This window comes from Phalaenopsis equestris, unplaced genomic scaffold (assembly GCF_001263595.1).
Source record: "Phalaenopsis equestris unplaced genomic scaffold, ASM126359v1 Scaffold000186, whole genome shotgun sequence".
Lineage (NCBI taxonomy): Eukaryota > Viridiplantae > Streptophyta > Magnoliopsida > Asparagales > Orchidaceae > Phalaenopsis > Phalaenopsis equestris.
Window position 1 is genome coordinate 325470 of NW_018164628.1, and position 22172 is coordinate 347641.

Consider the following 22172-nt stretch of genomic DNA (forward strand, 5'->3'; position numbering starts at 1 on the left):
AAGCTTTCATCTTTCTGAGTTGATTGGAGATTCGTCTTGAGAAGTTGTTCGGCAATCTCTTCATTCATCTTCTTCTTTTCTTCATGGGCTTGCAATGAACCCAGAAGTTGCTCTATCGTCATGACTTGTAAGTCCTTCGTCTCTTCGATAATGGTTGTGATACTATCAAATTTTGAATCTAACGATCGGAGGATCTTTTCCATGATAGCCACATCTTCTTACTTCTCACCATTTCTTTTTAGTTGATTGGAAATGGTAATGACTCTAGAAAAGTAATCGGAGACCAACTCGCCTTCTTTCATATGCAAAACATCAAATTGACTTCTTAAAGTTTGAAGTCGTACCTTTTTAACCTTCTCTTCTCCCTTATATGAAACCTCGAGCTTCTTCCATGCTAGTTTGGCCGAAGTAGCACTTGAGATCTTCTCAAAACCATCTTCATCTAAAGCTTGATAGATGAGGAAGAGAGCCTTCTTGTCTCTCTTTCGCAAGTCTCGTAAGTTATCCTTTTGTGTTGTGGATAGAACAGACTCATCACTTGGCTCATCGTAGCCTTTCTCAACAACCTCCCAAACGTCATGCGCTCCAAGGAGTGCCTTCATCTTGATACTCCAGTTGTCGTAGATGCTTTCCTTAAGCATCGGGACTTGGAACGAAGCCATGCCACCGTTTGCCATTTCTCTGTAATGGAACCTCGCTCTGATACCACTTTGTTGGAATGGAAAAGCTTTTAGGAAATGACAAAGGCTAAAAAACAACTTATGGAAGAAGCTTCACTCTTATTTAACACCTTAACTTGGCTTGATACAAACTCAAAGACTCCACCCCTATTTATACTAGTGGCACCTCCTAAATTAATGGCTAAGATTGTGCCACCACAATTACAATCCAATGGTTACAAATAATTCCACACCTACCACACAATAATTCAACACCTACCACACCTACCACACCTACCACACAATAATTTCATACCTACCACATATTCTAGAATAAGCTTATAGAAATTAAGTTTTATTTAAACAACTAAAACAAGTTTATATTTCAACATTTTTGAGCAAAATGAGTGGAGATATTGCTCGCCTCACTAGCAAATAATGAGTACAACTCTTCTAAACTGATGTAATAAATATTCGTTCTGATTGATGTTTTGAAGGCTTGATAGGTAGGAAGTAAATTTTTCAGGATGTAAATAATAATATCATCTTCATTAAACGAAGAGGCTGCATCAGAGACACATGTTATCAACAATGGTCTCGATCTACGTGAGGCATTATGTCATGGATAAATTCTTCATGGAGACGTGGTGTAATTCGTTGTTGAGTTGGATAACACCAGAATGATTGATGGCTTGTAGTTCTTTACCGAACTGAGCCAAACATCGTTGCACGATTTAAGATTCGCAGCATAAGGAAGAATGACAATAGAGATGGTGGAGAGAACAATCTTGATAATCTTAGACCTCCATATGGCGTAATTTTTGGTGGAAAGATGGGTATTCGAGATGGCGAGAATGTTAGAGATAAGGATTTTAATTGATCGGGGTATTAGCTTATATGTGTTATTCGACAAAGCCAGATCCGTGTTCAGAGTTGAGGAACTGGAGTCCTCCATTATAAAAACGATAGAGTCGCGGGGCTTAAAGTTACTCTGATACCATAAAAGTTGAAGATCTTGATGTGAGGAAGAAGAAGAAAAGCTATAAAAAAAGTTATATATCTTATTATTACAACCCATAGAATAGGTACAGAGAGCTATATATAGGCCCAACAGAGAAACACTAAACAAGATAAAAGCTGATTACATTAATTATCATAATTAATATAATTTATTGTATGTTATTACAAGAAGTACCATTATCAACAATGCCCTTACTCACAAGCCCGAAATTAATTTCTTACACGGCCCCTTGAGCTTAAGCTTTGCTCGATCTCATTTTCCTAAATACGTGTGTTTCAGCCCAAACCTTACTACTCGCTCGAGTTCACTTATATGCTAGACCTTTTTGTTCAATCATCACTTGCGAAGCCATCGAATAGATTTCTTCATCCCCTCGCACAACTAACGGCTACTGATTTTTTTTTCACATTTTCTTATCATCTCTATAGAAATAAGTTGCAAGCATCATCCCAAGCCCAAACCAAGACCACATTCTGGCATCTTCCTCTTTGCCAAACTTGAAAAGGCCATATTTGATGCCAGCTTCTTCCCCAATATCATCCACTTTCTTTCCTCTAATTTCCCTTCCAATTTCTGGAATCTGTACCTAAATTGCCTGTCAATTTCCAAAATAAATTTTTGTATTAAATAAAATAGAAGAAAAGCAATATAAATGCAAAATTGTTATACATAATCTTACCATTACCACAAATTTTATTTATCAGTAGAAAAAATTACACTACTTATTTGTATAAGATACAACATAAGACTTAGGAGCCATGTTTGATTACAGGTATTAAATTTTAAAAGTATTTTAAACATAAAGACATCAATAATAAATAACTCTCAAATGTTCAATCAAGCATGTGTAATATGTTTTCTTGGTATGTCAATATTTACACTCGACACAAACAACTATTTGAACATCACATAAACAAAATTACATTGTTTTCCTATTAAAATTTGTGTTGAAATGAATTGTGAGTAATACCTGCATAATGGAACCTTGCAGTCCGTGGAATCCTGAGCCATGCAGACTGCAGAATGAAGCTTCAAGAGTTCCCATATTCGACGGCAGCGAGAGCAGGTAGAACGGTCGCCGTTACATTTGGAGAAGTGGTGAAGGAGGAGCTGAAGTGGTTGGCAGGAGGAGGAGGACGGGCAGCAGCTCTTCTGGCGCCGATCGGGCTTAATGTCTGTGCAACCTTCTTTGAAGATGTGCTCAAGGCAGATCATTGCCTCACTAAGCTGCTGGTATGTCTTCTGCTCTTCCTTATTTCTTCTAATTTCCTTTTCCCTCTGCAGTCATATAAAAATAGCAAATTTAGTTTAAATTGTATTAAATCGTATGATCTTTAGTTCTCTTTGTCTATGGATGTTAGTAAAGACATATAAATGTTTAAGATAATTACATATTTAAATACTCTTTTTAGCAAATTTTTTATATGTTAATATTAATAATATTTTAATTTAATTTAAAGAAAATATTATAAATATAAATCGAAATAATTAATCATTAAAATATTAAAATATATAATAATTATTTGTAAATTTTGGAATCAATATTAACTATTTCCGGCCACACAAACCTCGTAATTAGTATAGCTGGGAATCTAAATGTCATATGACCATAAAAGTAAAATTTTTTATTTTTATTTTTTCATTTAATATGGACTGATGGCTCCCTGCTAACCAAACTAATTATTGGAGTTTAAATATGTATTAGGTCGTTTTCCTAATTTTTTTATTTGTTGGTGTAGTGTCTTTCATAGGAAACAAATTCTTAGATATTACCAAGGAAAGAAAAAAATATTTTACACTTCACAATAAAAAAAATTGGGACATTTATATAAATATCACTCAATTCTTCTGTATTTGCATAAATAACGTATAACACCCAAACATTTAACATATTTACATGCATATATCACTCAAATCACAAATATCAATAAGAAATATGGATGGAGAGCCGTTGAATTTATCATTAAATAAATGAACTAAACAAATAAATCAACACTCATCAAAAAAAAAAACTTAAGAATTTCCAAATTTTCATCATCAATTTTTATTAAAATATTCTCTCAAAATTTTGGATATAAATTATCTTAAAATAGGAAGACGTAAATTAAATAACGAAAGAATAAACATTTCTAATTTATTTTAAGATTAATGAAATACAAAGCTTTTATATATAGCAATTAATCTAAAATTGAGGAATGAAACTTACAGTATCTGAATCATGAAGAAATTGGAGAATGGAGAGCTCGAGCCAAGGATCGTTGTTCTGTAAGAAAAGCCACGCGTCGCTTGTCTGTACGGTGGTATAATCCTTATGTATCAGCTTGAAGCAGTGGAAGGCAAGCCAATCCGCGTCGCACAGCCGCGCAAGCTTCAGCACGTCCACCACCACTTCGACGTTGAGCCAAGACGCGAGCCATTTCTCGCACGCGCGCTTGAGCCACTTGACTTGATACACGTGCGACAGAACAAGCAGATGCATCCCGTTTTTTCTCATTATTTCCTCTCCCTCTTTGTCGCTGCGCCTATTTAAACAAATCAATTATTTCCATCTTCTTACATATTCATATATATTCTTTTAATTTTCAAATATTAAAATACAATAAATTGTTAATAAATGACCGAGTTAGAACATTCTAATCCAAATTTAATTAAAATAAGCTTAAAAATTAATATGATGAGAGAAAAAAGGGATAAATTCTTACGATCCGGCATGAAGCAAAGCAACGAAAGCAAGAACAGCATCGTTAGGGGCTCCAAGAATCCGAATCACCTTCTCCGACCTCCCATGATTCTTCCGAGAATTCAGTTTTCTCTCCAGCACAGGCGACATTGATGCCTGTTTTATTCATCAATAAGCTTTTTAATAATCACTTCTGAAAAAGCCACAATTTTTTTGTTTCGGTAAGATCTAAAAGAGAGAGTTTGGTCAGTAAATAACCAGTATGTTGGAACGAGCAGGAATTCGCTGGCCGGCGGATGTCAGTACGTAAGTATCAGCGCCGTCGCCGGCGAGCTCGTTTCCGGCGCTTGCTGACTGCGGGACAACCTGAGCTCTCCGAGCGAAGAGCTTAGTCATTGTCCTGATTAGATGACTCCAAAGTTGGGTTTCTGGTGCATTCATTGTGGGTTGTATGGCTATTTATAGGGAAAAACGGCCCTCTTAGGTTCAGGTGGGACGACCTTTGTGGAATTCTTATTGGAAATAATTTAAATCTGTATTTAATCACTGAAGGTGACGTGGAATAAGCACAGCTGGTCGGGTATTTAATTGCTCTTTTTTCTGCGTATTTTTATTTGTTTTTGTATATTTATAAATCAAACTTTTTTATATAATTTTTAATGATTATGAGAAACTATGAGAAAAATATGCAAACCACTCTAATTATTCGTATCCACGCAAATTCGGTGTTACGTGTACACAAATATCAAATTATTTCTAACCACGCACTTAATTATGATTATGTTCAAATATTAAATAAAAATAAAATAAACCACTCCAAATCAAGCGCTTAAAAATATCTGGTTCTATTATTAAAGATGTCATTTTCAAGGGGAACGTCTGTCAACAGTGTTGGTGACTTGGGGACTTAAGTGAATCGAGTCGACTCCCCAAAATTATGTCGCATCTCACGGGCCACCTTCAATCAATTAAGTTAGTGAATAATTAAATACAGCTGGGCAGCCTGATGGCCGTTGAGAAAAAGATATTTTGAATTTCTTTTTAATTTAAGCTACTAATCAAATCTAATCAATGGTGTTTGGAGATGAATCGAGTCATTTTCATGCTCTTGTTAGTGCTAAGTAGCTTTCAATGTACAAGAATTATTCTCAGATTTTTTCGAGGGCGGAGAAAACTATCTTCCATTTCAAAGAAATTGTGAGTTTAGGCAATCACTAATATAACAGTCGAATATTTATGTCTCCTAGGATATTTTATCCTCTAGAGCTAAAAAAAATGGAATAAGGAAATATTATGTTATAGATTATATTATACATAACATATATGAGATTTTTTGTTATAAAGATATTGTCTTTGGTGTCAGCCCGCTCATAAATGAGCAAATGCAATGATGGGTTAGGTTTCTCTTCCTTATGGTAACTTTGAATGATTGGTAAATGAACTTGACTATGAAGCTGGATAAATGCAGACGTGCTTGGTGTATATAGGAGAGCTCAAACCACAAGCTCACCAGGTCCTGTTTAGAAGTAATTCTTCTAGATATCATATCAATTGATATGATTTGAGAATTAAATTTGTTCTTATGGACTCTATGTGCATTATAATATTTACATTAAAAAAAAGTAGTTTTATCCAATAAGCCCATGTAGAAAGTTAATTATAATTGCGATTTGTTAAAAATATAATTTAGAGTGAAGCTAAAAATTTGATGAATAGATTTTAGGAACACTTACATAGATATCCCTTAATTCCATTGTATTTACATATCTAATACCTAAAATTTAATTTTTACATACATATCACCTTATCTAAGTATTAAAAAATGCATTTCACTTTTTAAAATTAAAATAATTATATTTTTTATTGTGGCACGCTTTCAGGCCAACGAAAATATCTGCCTTCGTCAATAAAAATCTGCACATACTGAAGTGCTTTGAAAAGTTTGTTATTAATATCTGCCATAATTTTTTAGGGTATTTTGGATGTTTATAGGGCTAAGACGTCCAGCTGTACTCTGGCAATTAATATTTATATCAGCCTTATATTATCTATGTGTTTGTACATAAATAGCTTATGGTTATATGGATATACATGTATTGATAGTAATTGAGTATATGAGATGCACAACTACGTGTCTTTATATTTTGACTCTCCATGGCATCATCATTTCAGAATATATATATATATACATAGATATTTATTTGGTATGTTTAAATTGTCCATTTATTAGCCTGGAATGGCATAATGGACAAGATAAAAAGGAATGTGGTGTTTGATAGGTAAATAGATGAGAATGGTGTGGTATGTATGCAACCCCTTTTATTAAATGTTCATTCATGTACTGTAATACTTCTCCCAAAGACTATATGCAATATAACTTGAGCTACAAAATACTTTACAACTTGAGTTGAAGATTTTTATTTATTATTATTCCTTTTTGTACGGTTTTTTAGCTTGAAGAATACACTACATGAATTTTGGTCTTTTTCAACAACCACAATCCATTAGTTATGATAAGAAAAGTCATTGCTTTTAATGTTACTAACGGTTCATCAACAGTTTTAAACTCGTAGGTAAAACACTTGTTGGTAATTTCAAAATCGACCGATATTTCGACGACATAAATGTACCAACGATTTAATGTCGTAGTTTTTTTAAGACAATTCGATTCGTCGGTAATTTTCGGTTTGTGTGACTAACGGCTCTTCTGTCGATAATAGTGAGATCATACACATCGGAAAAGCATCTAACCCATCAGTTTTTTTGAAGTAGGTAAAACCATAAGTTATGCATTGTATTTAATAACTAGCGGGTTAACTATCAGAAAAATATCGTATCGGCCGGTTTTTGAAACAGGTGAAACTGTTAGTTAAGTGTTGTTTATGCTACGTTTTTTATAACCGACAAGTCAACTATCGAAAAGAGTCGTGCTATCATTTATGTGCGACGCACCTTATGTCGTCAGTTATGTGTCGGTTAGATGTTGGTAAAAATGTTCACTGGCTGGCCGTCGTTTTTGCTTACAAATTAGTTTAAAATCGTCGCAAAACCGACAGTAAGCTATCAGAAACTTGTAGCATAAGGAAAAAATAAATATATATTTTTATTTCGTAAATACATTATCATGTCAGTTATCACAACATTTAATATACAATTTCAAACATTTAAAAAAATAACATAACTGTCAAACAATAAATTATTCATGTAACTAGTAAAATAAATAAAATACATTTACTTCAAAATATGTACAAAGAAAAATTATATGTTCAACAGGGGAACTTGCACGAGCAGTAAGGGATGAACTTTGACAGGTATGTTGGCTAATTTGGTCGAGCAAAGCATAATTAAGCTCGCTGGACAATTGAGCAAGTTTGCATTCGATGGCGGTTAAGTTTTGCCAGGAGTTAAGTACGAGACCAGATTGGGACTTTCAAGCAAAAGGATTTTTTTGGTATTAGAGAATTGAGTGGTATCTTTGTAAATATGAAGGTTTAGGTGTGAGATGTGCAAGAAAATAAGAATTAAGAGAATTGAGTGGTATCTTTGAATATATTAATTGCTGAGTAATTATATATGAATTCATTATATTTAACAAACATGCTTGTTTTTTTTTCTTATTATGTTGCTGTAATTTTAATTACTGAGAATTCATAAAACATTAAATTATTATTTTTTGGCTAAAATTTAGTGATATAAATGAGTGACAAAAAAGAAATCACTTATAAAACAACGTAACTGTATAAAAGGAAGGTAATTACAATTACAAAATTATACTTTTAAGATGAATTGAATTATCTATATATATATATATATTCTGAAATGATGATACCATATAGAGTCAAAATATAAAGACACGTAGTTGTGCATCTCATATACTCAATTAATATCAATACATGTATATCCCTATAGCCATAAGCCATTTATGTACAGATTATACTAAGGACAAAGGCTGATATAAATATTAATTACCACACTACAGCTGGACGTCTTAGCCCTATAAACATCCAAAATACCCTAAAAATCTATGGCAGATATTGAAAGCAAACTTTTCAAAGAGCTTCAGTATGTGTAGATTTTTATGGAGGAAGGCAGATATTTTCGCTGGCCCGAATACAGTTAGTCTGCATTTAATCTTCTGGTCTCTGAGAACTGATGTCTGGAAAAACATGTCCGGTGGTATGTTTTTGACCGAATTTGTGATTGAATTTGTTCAATGAAAGGAAAAATATATAATTAAATTTTGAGGCATTTACATATTATCTATTTACGTATCTAACAGCCAAGCTTTCATATTAATTATATGCATAAATCAAAAGTTTTAACATCACATATCATTATTACTATCCTTCTAAAAATGAAATATGTCATTTCAGGCGTATGGTCAAGCAAGTGTAATTAATGAAAATATGGAAATTTTGTTGGTTGATTTGTAATTACATAAGACTTGTGTGAAATGGATATACGTTTCTCTTAATTTTTTTATTAGTAACCTTAGGAAAAAAATATAAATGAATTATTGACGCATTTCCTATTAGCCTAATAATTTGGTATTTTGATTGGAGCACACATGGTCTTTAGTTCGAGAGACATGACACTCATTTTCAATTAAAAAAAAAAGAAAGAAAAAAAAAAAAGACGTGGTAAAAAATATAGTTTGTCTGAAACTAAAATATATTTTTAACCAATCACAATTATAGTTAACCTTCTAAATATGCTTATTGGATAAAACCACTTTTTTGGAATGTAAATATTCTAATGCACATAGAGTTCATAGCTAACAAATTGTACTCCCCAGCCATATCAATTGATATGATTGGTACAAGATTTACTTCTAAACAGAACCCGTGAGCTCGTCCATCGAGCTCTCCCATATACACGAAGCTCGTTTTTAGGCTACAAAGCCGAGTTCATTTACCAATCATTCATGGTTACCCAAAGGAAGAGAACTCTAACCGATCCTTCAAGGTTGCTCGTTTATAAGCCGTCTGACACTTAAGATAATATTTTTTTAACAATAAATCTTAGATAGGCTTTGTAAAGTATGATCTATAGTATAATATTTCTTTAAAAGCATCCTATGAGACCTAAATATTTGATTGTTATGTAAGTGATTGTCACTAAATCATCATCATCATCATCAACATGAACTCACAGTTACTTTAAAAGGGAAGATAGTTTTCTCCCCCCTGAAAAAATCTGAGAATAATTCTTGTACAATGAAAGCTACATTGCACTAACAAGAGCATGAAAATGACTTGATCCATCTCTCAATACCATTAATAAGATTTGATTAGTAGCCCATATTAAAAAGAAATTCAAAATATCTTTTTCTCAACGGTCATCAGGCCACCCAGCTGTTTTTAATTATAGAGTAAATTAAATGATTGAAGAAAATGGTGGCCTATGAGATGTGACATAATTTTGGAGAGTCGACTCGATTCACCTCACTCCCCAAGTCTCCAACACAGCTGACAGACGTCTCCTTGAAAATGACATCTTTAATAATAGAACCAGATATTTTTAAGCGCTTGATTTGGAGTGGTTTATTTTATTTTTATTTAATATTTGAACATAATCATAATTAAGTGCGTGGTTAGAAATAATTTGATATTTGTGTACACGTAACACCGAATTTGCGTGGATACGAATAATTAGAGTGGTTTGCATATTTTTCTCATAGTTTCTCATAATCATTAAAAATTATATAAAAAAGTTTGATTTATAAATATACAAAAACAAATAAAAATACGCAGAAAAAAGAGCAATTAAATACCCGACCAGCTGTGCTTATTCCACGTCACCATCAGTGATTAAATACAGATTTAAATTACTTCCAATAAGGTTTCCACAAAGGTCGTCCCACCTGAACCTAAGAGGGCCGTTTTTCCCTATAAATAGCCATACAACCCACAATGAATGCACCAGAAACCCAACTTTGGAGTCATCTAATCAGGACAATGACTAAGCTCTTCGCTCGGAGAGCTCAGGTTGTCCCGCAGTCAGCAAGCGCCGGAAACGAGCTCGCCGGCGACGGCGCTGATACTTACGTACTGACATCCGCCGGCCAGCGAATTCCTGCTCGTTCCAACATACTGGTTATTTACTGACCAAACTCTCTCTTTTAGATCTTACCGAAACAAAAAAATTGTGGCTTTTTCAGAAGTGATTATTAAAAAGCTTATTGATGAATAAAACAGGCATCAATGTCGCCTGTGCTGGAGAGAAAACTGAATTCTCGGAAGAATCATGGGAGGTCGGAGAAGGTGATTCGGATTCTTGGAGCCCCTAACGATGCTGTTCTTGCTTTCGTTGCTTTGCTTCATGCCGGATCGTAAGAATTTATCCCTTTTTTCTCTCATCATATTAATTTTTAAGCTTATTTTAATTAAATTTGGATTAGAATGTTCTAACTCGGTCATTTATTAACAATTTATTGTATTTTAATATTTGAAAATTAAAAGAATATATATGAATATGTAAGAAGATGGAAATAATTGATTTGTTTAAATAGGCGCAGCGACAAAGAGGGAGAGGAAATAATGAGAAAAAACGGGATGCATCTGCTTGTTCTGTCGCACGTGTATCAAGTCAAGTGGCTCAAGCGCGCGTGCGAGAAATGGCTCGCGTCTTGGCGCTGTGCGATGCGGATTGGCTTTGCCTTCCCTGCTTCAAGCTGATACATAAGGATTATACCACCGTACAGACAAGCGACGCGTGGCTTTTCTTACAGAACAACGATCCTTGGCTCGAGCTCTCCATTCTCCAATTTCTTCATGATTCAGATACTGTGAGTTTCATACCTCTTTCTTTAATTTTAAATTTATTGCTATATATAAAAGCTTTGTATTTCATTAATCTTAAAATAAATTAGAAATGTTTAATCTTTCGTTATTTAATTTATATCTTCCTATTTTAAGATAATTTGTATCCAAAATTTTGAGTGAATATTTTAATAAATCTGATGATGACAATTTTGAGATTCTTAAGTTTATTTATTTGTTTATTTCATTTCTTTAATGATAAATTCAATGGCTTTCATCCATATTATTTTATTGATATTTGAGATTTGAGTTATATGCATGTAAATGTAAATATGTTAAATGTTTGGGTGTTATTTGTTATACGAGCATATACATATGAATTGTGTGATATTTATATAAATGTCCCTATTTTTTTTATTGTGAAATGTAAAATATTTTTTTTCTTCCCTTTGTAATATCCAAGAATTTGTTTCCTATGAAAGACACTGCACCAACAAATAAAAAAAATTAGGAAAACAACCTAATGTATATCTAAACTCCAATAATTAGTATGGTTAGTAGGGAGCCATCTGTCATATTAAACAAAATTAAAAATAAAAATTACTTTTATGGTCATATGAGATTTTGATTCCCAGCTCTACTCATTATAAAGTTTGTGTGGCTGGAAATAATGAATATTGATTCCAAACTTTACCAATAATGATTATAATTTTTTTTATATTTTAATGATTAATTATTTCGATTTAAATATGTAATTATCTTAAACATTTATATATATTTACTAACATCAATAGACAAAGAGAACTAAAGATCATACGATTTAATACAATTTAAACTAAATTTACTTTTTTTATATGACTGCAGAGGAAAAAGGAAATTAGAAGAAATAAGGAAGAGCAGAAGACATACCAGCAGCTTAGTGAGGCAATGATCTGCCTTGAGCACATCTTCAAAGAAGGTTGCACAGACATTAAGCCCGATCGGCGCCAGAAGAGCTGCTGCCCGTCCTCCTCCTCCTGCCAACCACTTCAGCTCCTCCTTCACCACTTCTCCAAATGTAACGGCGACCGTTCTACCTGCTCTCGCTGCCGTCGAATATGGGAACTCTTGAAGCTTCATTCTGCAGTCTGCATGGCTCAGGATTCCACGGACTGCAAGGTTCCATTATGCAGGTATTACTCGCAATTCATTGCAACACCAATTTTAATAGGAAAACAATGTAGTTTTGTTTATGTGATGTTCAAATTATTGTTTGTGTGGAGTGTAAATGTTGACATACCAAGAAAACATATTACACATGCTTGGTTGAGGATTTGAGAGTTATTTATTATTGATGTCTTTATGTTTAAAATACTTTTAAAATTTAATACCTGTAATCAAACATGGCTCCTAAGTCTTATGTTGTATCTTATACAAATAAGTAGTGTAATTTTTTCTACTGATAAATAAAATTTGTGGTAATGGTAAGATTATGTATAACAATTTTGCATTTATATTGCTTTTCTTCTATTTTATTTAATACAAAAATTTATTTTGGAAATTGACAGGCAATTTAGGTACAGATTCCAGAAATTGGAAGGGAAATTAGAGGAAAGAAAGTGGATGATATTGGGGAAGAAGCTGGCATCAATTATGGCCTTTTCAAGTTTGGCAAAGAGGAAGATGCCAGAATGTGGTCTTGGTTTGGGCTTGGGATGATGCTTGCAACTTATTTCTATAGAGATGATAAGAAAATGTGAAAAAAAAATCAGTAGCCGTTAGTTGTGCGAGGGGATGAAGAAATCTATTCGAGGGCTTCGCAAGTGATGATTGAACAAAAAGGTCTAACATTTAAGTGAACTCATGCGAGTAGTAAGGGTTGGGCTCAAACACACGTATTCAGGCAAATGAGATCGAGCAAAGCCTAAGCTCGAGGAGCCGTGTACAAGATTGATTTTGGGCTTGTGAGTAAGGGCATTGTTGATAACGGTATTTCATGTAATAACATCCAAAAATTACATTAAACATGATAATTAATGTAATCAGCTTTTATCTTGGTTTGTATTTCTCCGTTGGGCCTAAATATAGCTCCATGTATCTATTCTATGGGTTGTAATAATAAGACATATTACTTTTTTTATAGCTTTGCTTTTCATCCCCGTCTCATATGATTTTCTCCATTTTCATGTTCTCTCTCTTCTTCTTATCCTTCTTCCTCACGGAAATATCTTCAGCTTTTATATGGTATCAGAGCAACTTTAAGGCCCACAACTTTATCATTCTTTTCATGGAGTGCTCTAGCACCTCAGCTCTGAACACATATAAGCATCAACAATGAATTGCACAATGTCTCCATGAAGAATCTATCCATGACACAATATCTCACTCAGATCAAGACCATTGTTGATAACATGCGTCTCTGAGGCAAACTCTGCAGTTAATCAATAACATATTATTCTCTACTTCCTTAAGGGCTTTCTCCCTACCTATCAAGCCCTGAAAACCTCAATCAGAATGAATCTGTCTCACATTAGTTTAGAAGAGTTGTGCTCGTTATTTGATAGTAAGGTGATCAATATATCCACTCATTTTGTTCAAGAATTCACCGAAAAACAACTTGCTCTTCAAACTGTCGGAGGTCGCAGAAAAATTACTTCTCGACCAAGGAGTCGTAACAATCAATCATACAACAAGCAGTTCAATGATCAAGCCACACCATTCAACTTCCAAATCAAACTAAAACCAGCTTCTACCTTTCAAATATGTCATCAATAAGAAGAGGGATCTTGCTACCAACTGCTGGCATAGATCCCATTTGAGTTATCAACCCCCAAAATTATAGGAGAATACAACCTTACTTCCATTACTTTCGATGTTGATTGGTACCTTGACTCAGGAGCTACAACACACCTCACTACTAGTCTCGATAAACTACAACACTCTACATTATACAACGGTATTTATCAAGTGCTGGCTGGTAATGGTGAATCTGTTACCATACATAATTCCGGGAAAAACTTTTTTCCATCCCCAATCATAAGCTCTCTTTCAAAAATATTTCATACTATTCATATTTCACACAACCTTCTTTCTATTTCTCAGCTAGCAACAAATAACCACTATTTCATTAATTTCAACTCTCACGGTTACTACATCAATGATTGTTATACTCAATACATCATATTGCAAAGGCCATGTAAGAATAGAATCTACTCTGAAACTTCTTCAGGTCACTCTTCTTGACGCCTTCCATTCAGACCTTTGGCATAAACTATTGGGTCATGCAAACTCTCATTCCTTGGCTGCTATTTCTCACTAACAACTGCATCTTTAACTTTCTAGCAAAATCTTTTTTTGTAATTCTTGTGTTACTCCTAAGGACCATTATTTTCCATTTTTTACTTTCAAATAATCACGCTTATAAACCTTTGGAATTAGTTCGTTCTATGTTAGGGGTCACTCCCCTCAATTTTCATTTCAAGGATCTAAATAATATTTGCTTTTTACTGATGATTAATCCCATTATTCTTGTCTATACCCGATGGCATATAAAACTAAAGTTTTTTCATATTTTATCAAATTCAGACAAAGTGTTGAACTACAATTCAATTCTCATATAAAAATACTATGAATAGATGGTGGCGGTGAGTTCAAGAATCATCTCTTTACATAATATCTTAACACTCATGGCATTATTTATCAAACCTTCTGCCCCTGTACTGCTTAATAGAATGGTATTGTTGAATGTAAGCATATGCATATTCTTGATACCACCCATGCCCTTCTTGTTGATTCAGACCTCCCTCCCTCCTTCTGCTTGGATACTACTCTCACTGCTATATACTCAATAAATCGTTTGCCCTCCACCTGAACTCATAATAAATCACTCCATCAAATGATGCATAACACTAGCACGGGTTATTCACATCTTCGTGTTTTTGGACCTGCTCGCTACCCATGGATCCTTCCCATCTAAAAAATATTGCAACCTTAGTTTACTCTTTGTGTCTTCATTAGTTATCATAATCACATAAAAGGGCACATTATTTGTCCCAATAGTGGAAAATTAATCATTAGGTGTTTGTATTGGATTCAGATTGAACCACTTTTGGCATGGTTAGGTTTACCTTGTTAGAAATATTTAGTTCAATCGTAAGTTTTTTGAAATTGTTGAATGGGATGATCACAAATTGAAACCTTCAAAATATTCCAATTTAAAAACTGCTTCAAGATTAATATCTGTTTGGATGATTTTTTGAATGACGCGTTAATAATTATTCTACATGAGCGTTAAATATATAAATAAACAGTAAAATGAAGTGATATATTTGTAAATTTTTTTTGTACTGTTAACTTTTTTCACTAATTTTTTTTTATATAAATTAGGTTCAAATACTAAAAATATAAAAAATAATAATTAAAAGGAAAACATTCAGGTCATGATTTAGGCCCCGTTTGGGGCAGTGGCGCGGTGAAGTGCCACTCATTTTGATCGTTTGGGGCATCGGGAGGATCACAAAACGGCGCAGTTTGGGTAAAACGCGGGCTGCAGATTCGTCCCCGTGGCCCGCTTTTTCTCCTTCGTGTTTTTACTTTTGACGCCCTTCGTCAGCCCTAACTCCTTCGCCTTTTAGTCCTGGATTTATTAAATCCAACTGGAAGACGGGTTTACAGGATTTAGAAGAGCTGAAGTGTGCGAAAGGGGGTGGAAGGAAGATAACAAAAAATGAGGGATACCTTCCTCAATGGTTTATGGTAGGAGTGAAGCTGGAGGAGGAGGAAGATGTGATGTCTTTGTAAGTCGCAATCCCAAGCTCTAGTCGTGAATGTATGGCTAGGATTTTAGCCTCGAGCAAAGCAGACGGGGAAGATAAATATTTGTTGAGGGCTCAACAAATCATGAAGAGGAAAGCTGATGGACACAAAAGAGAGGTGCAATTTGAACCAGGGGACATGATCTACTTGAAGCTGAGGCCCTACCGATAGAAGACATTGGCCAGAAGGAAGAGCAAGAAACTTTCACCGAGATAGTTTGGGCCTTATAAGGTGATGACATGCATCGGGGCAATAGCTTACCGTTTGAAGTTACCACCATCATTTACACTACACCTGGCCTTCCATTTATCCCGACTGAGACAAGCGATTGGAAATCACACACCCTCATCGATACCGCCAACGCTGACAGAGGACTTTGAGTGATTTTGAAACCATTAGATATCGAGGGAGTGCGTTGAGGAGTAAAGAGAGCGAAGGAGGTATTGGTTAAGTAGAAATGACTACTAGACTATGAAGCAATGTGAGAGCCTTACTAAGTGATCCACAAACAGTTTCCATCTTTCCACGTTGAAGACAAGGTACTTTTTTGGGAGGGGAGTAGTGTTACGCCCATAGACGGGTCGGTCCAGGAGGGACCAACCGATTGCAACACAACTGGCTCACAAGCGGCCTGATCTACCTCTAAAAAATAGACAATCTTTTGTATCTTGCTTGATTTTCCTTTGATTGTTATAAGAGCAGCCCTTATTTGTGTTTTTTGGCCCATCTATTGTGATTTCATCTTGGTTTGTTCGCATATTTTTGTGCCGAGCGGCCTGGTGCTCGGGTACCTTATGGCCAGATTGCAAGACACCTAGCTCACAACCAGTTTTTTGTGATTGCAATCTATTATGTACTATTTTCATGACTTAGAAATGTGACAATACAGTATAAAAATTTTACAGTTGCCAAAAAATTTTAACAATCAAAGAAGGCAAATTTTTTCAGTGGGTGGATGAACGGAGCGATGCAATAACAGAGCGAGGTGATGAAAATATCAATGCCTATAAAGATACAGTAAAAATCAATCTTAAAGAATTGAAATTTCTTATAAAAACATTGCTCTTGTTGGATTTTGTAATCGTAACACATGCTATTGTTGTTAATATTGTACTTATTTTGGTGATGTTGTGTATTTTGGAGGACAAGCTTTACTTCTTTATATTTTTTGTTTAAGGAAACTGCATGTTTGGTCGGGATGCAGCCTATATTGAATTTATATTTGTATGATTATTTTGAAGACATAATGTTCAATTAATGTTAACTTTAAATTCTATTATGGCGACTGAAAATAATTTGATAAATTGTCATTGAGTTTATTCCACAGATAACATTTTCAAAACTGCGTTTTCCAAACAAAATTGTGTTTTTCAAACAAAACTGTGTTTATAATGAAGGGTATTATGGTCAATTGTCAACTGTGAACACTTTCAGAACTATATTTTTCAAACAAATCAGCTGCTTTGAATAGCATATTTTCAACAACTGCTTCTTAACAGAGTTTTTTTACAGTCCCAGCTGAAACAAACACACCCTAATAGTTTGCGCCACTTTTCAAAGCTTCTTAAATGTCAAACTAATTTATTTAGAATGACAATTTTAACAAGCCTTTCCAAAATCTCAAACCATATCTCATTTTTACTCCTTTTCTCTCATTCTAAATTGCCCTAGTACCAACAAAAATCTACTATAATTTGGAGTATATGCACTCAAATGCGAAGAGTGTCAATAATAATATCTTAGCAAGGGTAGAACCAAATTTTGTCTAAAGGGATGGCCCTAATGAAATTTGTAATTTATCTATATAAATAGAAAGTTTTAATATTATACTTTTAAAAAATTAGATATTTAGTTGTTTTACTCCTCAAAATTAATGCTTATTCCGCCCCCGTTTATCATTCAATTCAAAACCTTTTTCTATGAGATGCTCTTAACATATATCTTTAGGTGCTACTACTTCATTTAATATTAAGATGATAAACTCTTTTGTATCAACGTGAATATTTTAGCATATACTATTTATATAAATATAATGCAATTTTTTTTTTCAAAAATTAAATTAATATTACATTTATTTATAAATAATAACATAGTCTACAAGTGGGAGAATAGCACCAGTATGCCCTCTTGTTGCCATTCATTTGGCAAGGAGCCGCCTTCATGAATTCAAATACATGTCTAATTTGAACCTCAAGACCAATGCATAAGCATGACTTAGTATTTTATTTAGTAATTAATTCATAATTGACAATTGTCTAGTTGAGTGACATACTCACCGCTAGTATGTTCACCTCTCCCTTCGTGAGTAATCAGACGGGCTGAACTTGAGTGAGCCGCAAGATTTGTTTATGTTAAACTCGTTCAATTTTGTTTTGCTTGTGTTTGAAATAGCTCGTTAAAAGTCTATTCATGTTCGAGAAAAATTAAATTCATTTGTTCAAATTAAGATATGTTCTCTTGACTAGTTAATAAATCGATTTCGGCTGCTTCCTTTCTAAACGGTTCTTTTCTGCATTGAAATGTTTGAGATGCCTCAGTTTAGCCCAATTTCACTCACTTTGCAGCCCACTTTATTAAGCTTATTGGAAGGTGACCACATCCCTACATCAAACGGCCATTGTCATTATAGACGAGTTGCCATGCCACCAACGACCTCTGCCATTCCCGGCGAAATCCTCCTCGGCTCTCTACTTCCCATCCGGTAATCTCTAGTTTTTTTTTTTCTATTTTCTACCATGCGATCACTCCATTGTGCTAATGCTAACCCTATAATCCATTTATTTGATTTTTTTGGGGCAAAACTGCTAATTCAATGGACATTATTCTTACGTTAATCAATGACACGATGGTGTAGATTGTTTTCGTTTGAGATTCGGGTTTCTCGTTCTTGCTTTTCTCAAATGATCGATTTGTTCCAGATTGAGCTCTACGAGAATAATTTATGTTTTGTTTAAAGATGAAACCGGGCATTTTGCTATGATCCAGTAGTTTTTAGTTATTGACTTCATACACTTCGTGTCTGATATTTGATTGTTTGTGTGATTGGATCAATGTTCCTTTGTTGGCTTTTGACTTTTGTAGTTTCTGTTTCATCTATATCTGTAGCAACTACGAGTAATTTTGTGTATCTAATCCTGTGATGGATGTTTAGTTTTTTCAGTAATATATATTTTGGCTTGGCTGAATTTTGATCTAGAGTTGTTAAAATGCTCATTTAAATAGTAGATATTGTTCTATGATGTCGAAGATGTTTATGAATCTTAAATTAATTTATGATTTTCATGTTCAAATAGAAAGATGTGTATCAATTATATATATATATATATATATATATATATATATTAAAATTTATGAAATAAATCAAATTTTGATCCGGAGTTCTATAAATTTCTCATTGTGAGAGCATGATTGCTTAGTTATGGCATCTTCTGACAACATCAAAGTTGAAAGAGAAATCAAGGAAAGGGGGCACAAAGATGAAGAGAAAAATGAGGAGAAGGGGGGCTTCCTGGATAAGATCAAGGATTTTATCCATGACATTGGAGAAAAGATTGAAGGTGCGGTGAAGTTTGGAAAGCCAACAGCAGATCTGAAGGCAGTCCACCTTCCTTCAATCAATTTGCAGAAGGCAGAGCTTGTTGTGGATGTGTTAGTTTCGAACCCCAATCCTATACCAATTCCTCTCGTCGATATTGACTACTTGATCGAAAGTGATGGTAGAAAGCTTGTATCAGGGCTGATTCCAGACGCAGGAACAATCCATTCTCATGGCTCAGAGACCATAAAGATACCATTGACATTGATATTTCATGATATTAAGAGTACTTATGATGATATTAAACCAGGAAGCATTATACCTTATAGAGTGAAGGTTGCTCTCCTTGTGGATGTGCCTATTTTTGGAAGGCTAACTCTGCCTCTGGAGAAGCAAGGTGAAATTCCTGTGCCTTATAAACCTGATGTTGACCTTGAAAAGATTCGCTTTGGGAAGTTCTCCTTTGAAGAAACTGTTGCAACCTTGCACCTGAAAATAGAGAACAAGAATGACTTTGAATTAGCACTCAATAAGTTGGATTATGAGATTTGGCTCTCTGATGTGAGTATTGGAAGTGCTGAGCTCTACAAATCTGTAAAAATTGCAAAAAATGGAGTTAGCCGGATTCAGATTCCGATGACTTTTCGGCCTAAGGATTTGGGTTCTGCTGTTTGGGACTTGATGAGGAGAAGAGGTAGTGGATATTCAATAAAAGGTAATATTGATGTGGATACTCCATTCGGACCAATGAAGTTGCCAATTAGCAAGGAGGGTGGAACAACTCGTTTGAAGAAGGGTAAAGATGATGATGATGACGATGAGGTTTGATTTTTTTCCACTTAAAATTTAATTATAGTTGTTTTATTAACCTGTTTATTCTTTTCTTTAAAGCTGTTTAAGTAGCTATAAAATACAATATCAATATGTGGTCACTTTATATGCTCCTACTTATTGCTAGTGCAGCTAGGCTTAATACTGAGAGTTTTATTCAATGTTGAATAATGAGGGTAATTCTAGCATTATTTGGATTGATATGTTAGTTTAGAATGTACTTTAAATTTTGAGAATGTTTGGAAGCATGCCACGTATGCAAACTATTGAGAATTAGGCAAGACTTAATTCAATTCATTTATAGAATATAAACATAAAGAAGATTAACGCAGAAAGCGCACCAAAATTTTAGAAAGTTTCATTTAATTGATGACTATTACTTACATTCTCAATATGATGATAAAATCTTGGAGCCTTATCACAATCCTAATCTCTCTAACGCATCACTTAATGTTGACTTCCCTTTCCTTTATAATAACAAAAGTAAGGCAAGTAAGAATTATAGTAAAAAATCCAAAATACTGTTAATGAAACAACTTAAAAATATTAGGCATTGTTACTTAAGACAAAAGTTTACATTAAGTCATTTCTTTGCAGAGAAAAATTAAAAAGCTTAGCATAAACACCATCTTAAATAAAATATTGAGTGTGTCATGTTGAGTGTGGAGCCCGATTAGAATATAAAATATATATATATGCTTGTTGCCACTTCTGTAACTTGTAACTACTCCCGCCTATTTGCTTTTTCTTATGGAAAGTGGGTCCCGCCACCATTAAAGAAGGAGAAAATTACATTTGATAAAAAGTGCAACTTGCAGGTGGTTATTCTTACGTGGTTTTCTTCTTCACGTACTATATACTGGAATTAAATATTCTTGGCTTCCATGATAGAACTTCAAGTGTGAAGAAAAGCAAAGTTCGGCTCTCCCTCTGTCTTCTTCTGTTCTGCGTTGGTTTGCTGGTGAAGGAAGTATCGCAAAGCACAGGGAAGAAAATTTACGGGCCGAAGGATACAAATCAGGTAGCAGCAGTTTTTTGCGATTTGTTTTTTTTTCGGTCTTCTGTGAGACGCAAGAAAGAAAAGCTCCCTTTATTGTTGCTTCTTGGTGATCGGGTTGAAGCTTGCGTGCGATATATCTACAGTAGAATCGCAAGGTGTGCTCTTCGGTGTATCTCGGTGTAGAGAGAAGAAGAGAGAGTGAGAAAGTGAGAGACTTTCTCCTGTAATTATCGTTGTGATCAAACGGTGTAAATTCCTCAATTAGTAAAATCCTCTGCAACTCCGTGGATGTAGGCAATTTGCCGAACCACGTAAATCTGTGTGTTCTTTTCTGGTGTGATTTTTTCTTGTGTCATTTTTATTTTTCACTTCGTCGTCGATCGTTTTAAATTTCAAAGTTACCACAACATCAACATGAATTTGAGCTTTACCAAAACTAACAAAAAGGCTAGAGGACAAACAAGTGATTCCTCTTCATGCATTTAAAGACTTGTTGTTAAGTCTGTAAGAAATTTCTCATTGATATGAGACTAAATAAACATAAGAGAACTAGAAAAAAAATCTTATTATTGTCTATTTGGGGCAACTACAGTTGTTTAAAGAAGCAATTATGAAGTTGATGTTTAAAAAATAGTGGTGAGCTGATCGCTATTGATTTTTTTTTTTTTTTAAAGTCAGATCATAGTTTTCTAGCGATCATCTTAGATAGTCAGGCCCGGTGGAAAAAAAATATTTTCAACTGCAATTTTTTGAGAGCACAAATAAAACACAATTTGATCAAACATAAAAATTATGGTGTGACACAACTCCATGGCCTTAAATAAACTTTTAGTTTCTGTGAGATCTGGTAGATCTAGCTTTCCTTCTTTTTTTTTTTTTTTTTTTTTTTTT

The 22172-nt window shown here is 34.1% G+C and overlaps 2 protein-coding genes and 1 pseudogene across 2 annotated transcripts in view; 2 read left to right on the forward strand and 1 right to left on the reverse strand.

The window, feature by feature from the left end:
* Positions 1-1781: 1781 nt before the first annotated feature.
* On the reverse strand, positions 1782-4814 carry LOC110022335 (BTB/POZ and TAZ domain-containing protein 1-like). Its single transcript, XM_020721211.1, has 5 exons — positions 4619-4814; positions 4383-4516; positions 3887-4196; positions 2651-2958; positions 1782-2275 (listed from the first exon to the last, which is right to left on the reverse strand). Exons 1-5 carry the CDS (start codon positions 4799-4801, stop codon positions 2125-2127), a joined length of 1086 nt encoding a protein of 361 aa, XP_020576870.1. The 5' UTR covers positions 4802-4814; the 3' UTR covers positions 1782-2124.
* Positions 4815-10265: 5451 nt separating this feature from the next.
* Positions 10266-13242, forward strand: LOC110022336 (annotated as a pseudogene).
* Positions 13243-18489: 5247 nt separating this feature from the next.
* LOC110022355 overlaps positions 18490-22172 on the forward strand; it is a 16447-nt gene continuing 12764 nt past the window's right edge. The window contains exons 1-2 of the mRNA XM_020721239.1: positions 18490-18616; positions 19332-20272. Of these exons, the coding sequence (XP_020576898.1) occupies positions 19334-20272 (939 nt within the window). The 5' untranslated portion in view covers positions 18490-18616; positions 19332-19333. The remainder of the gene's footprint in view (positions 18617-19331; positions 20273-22172) is intronic.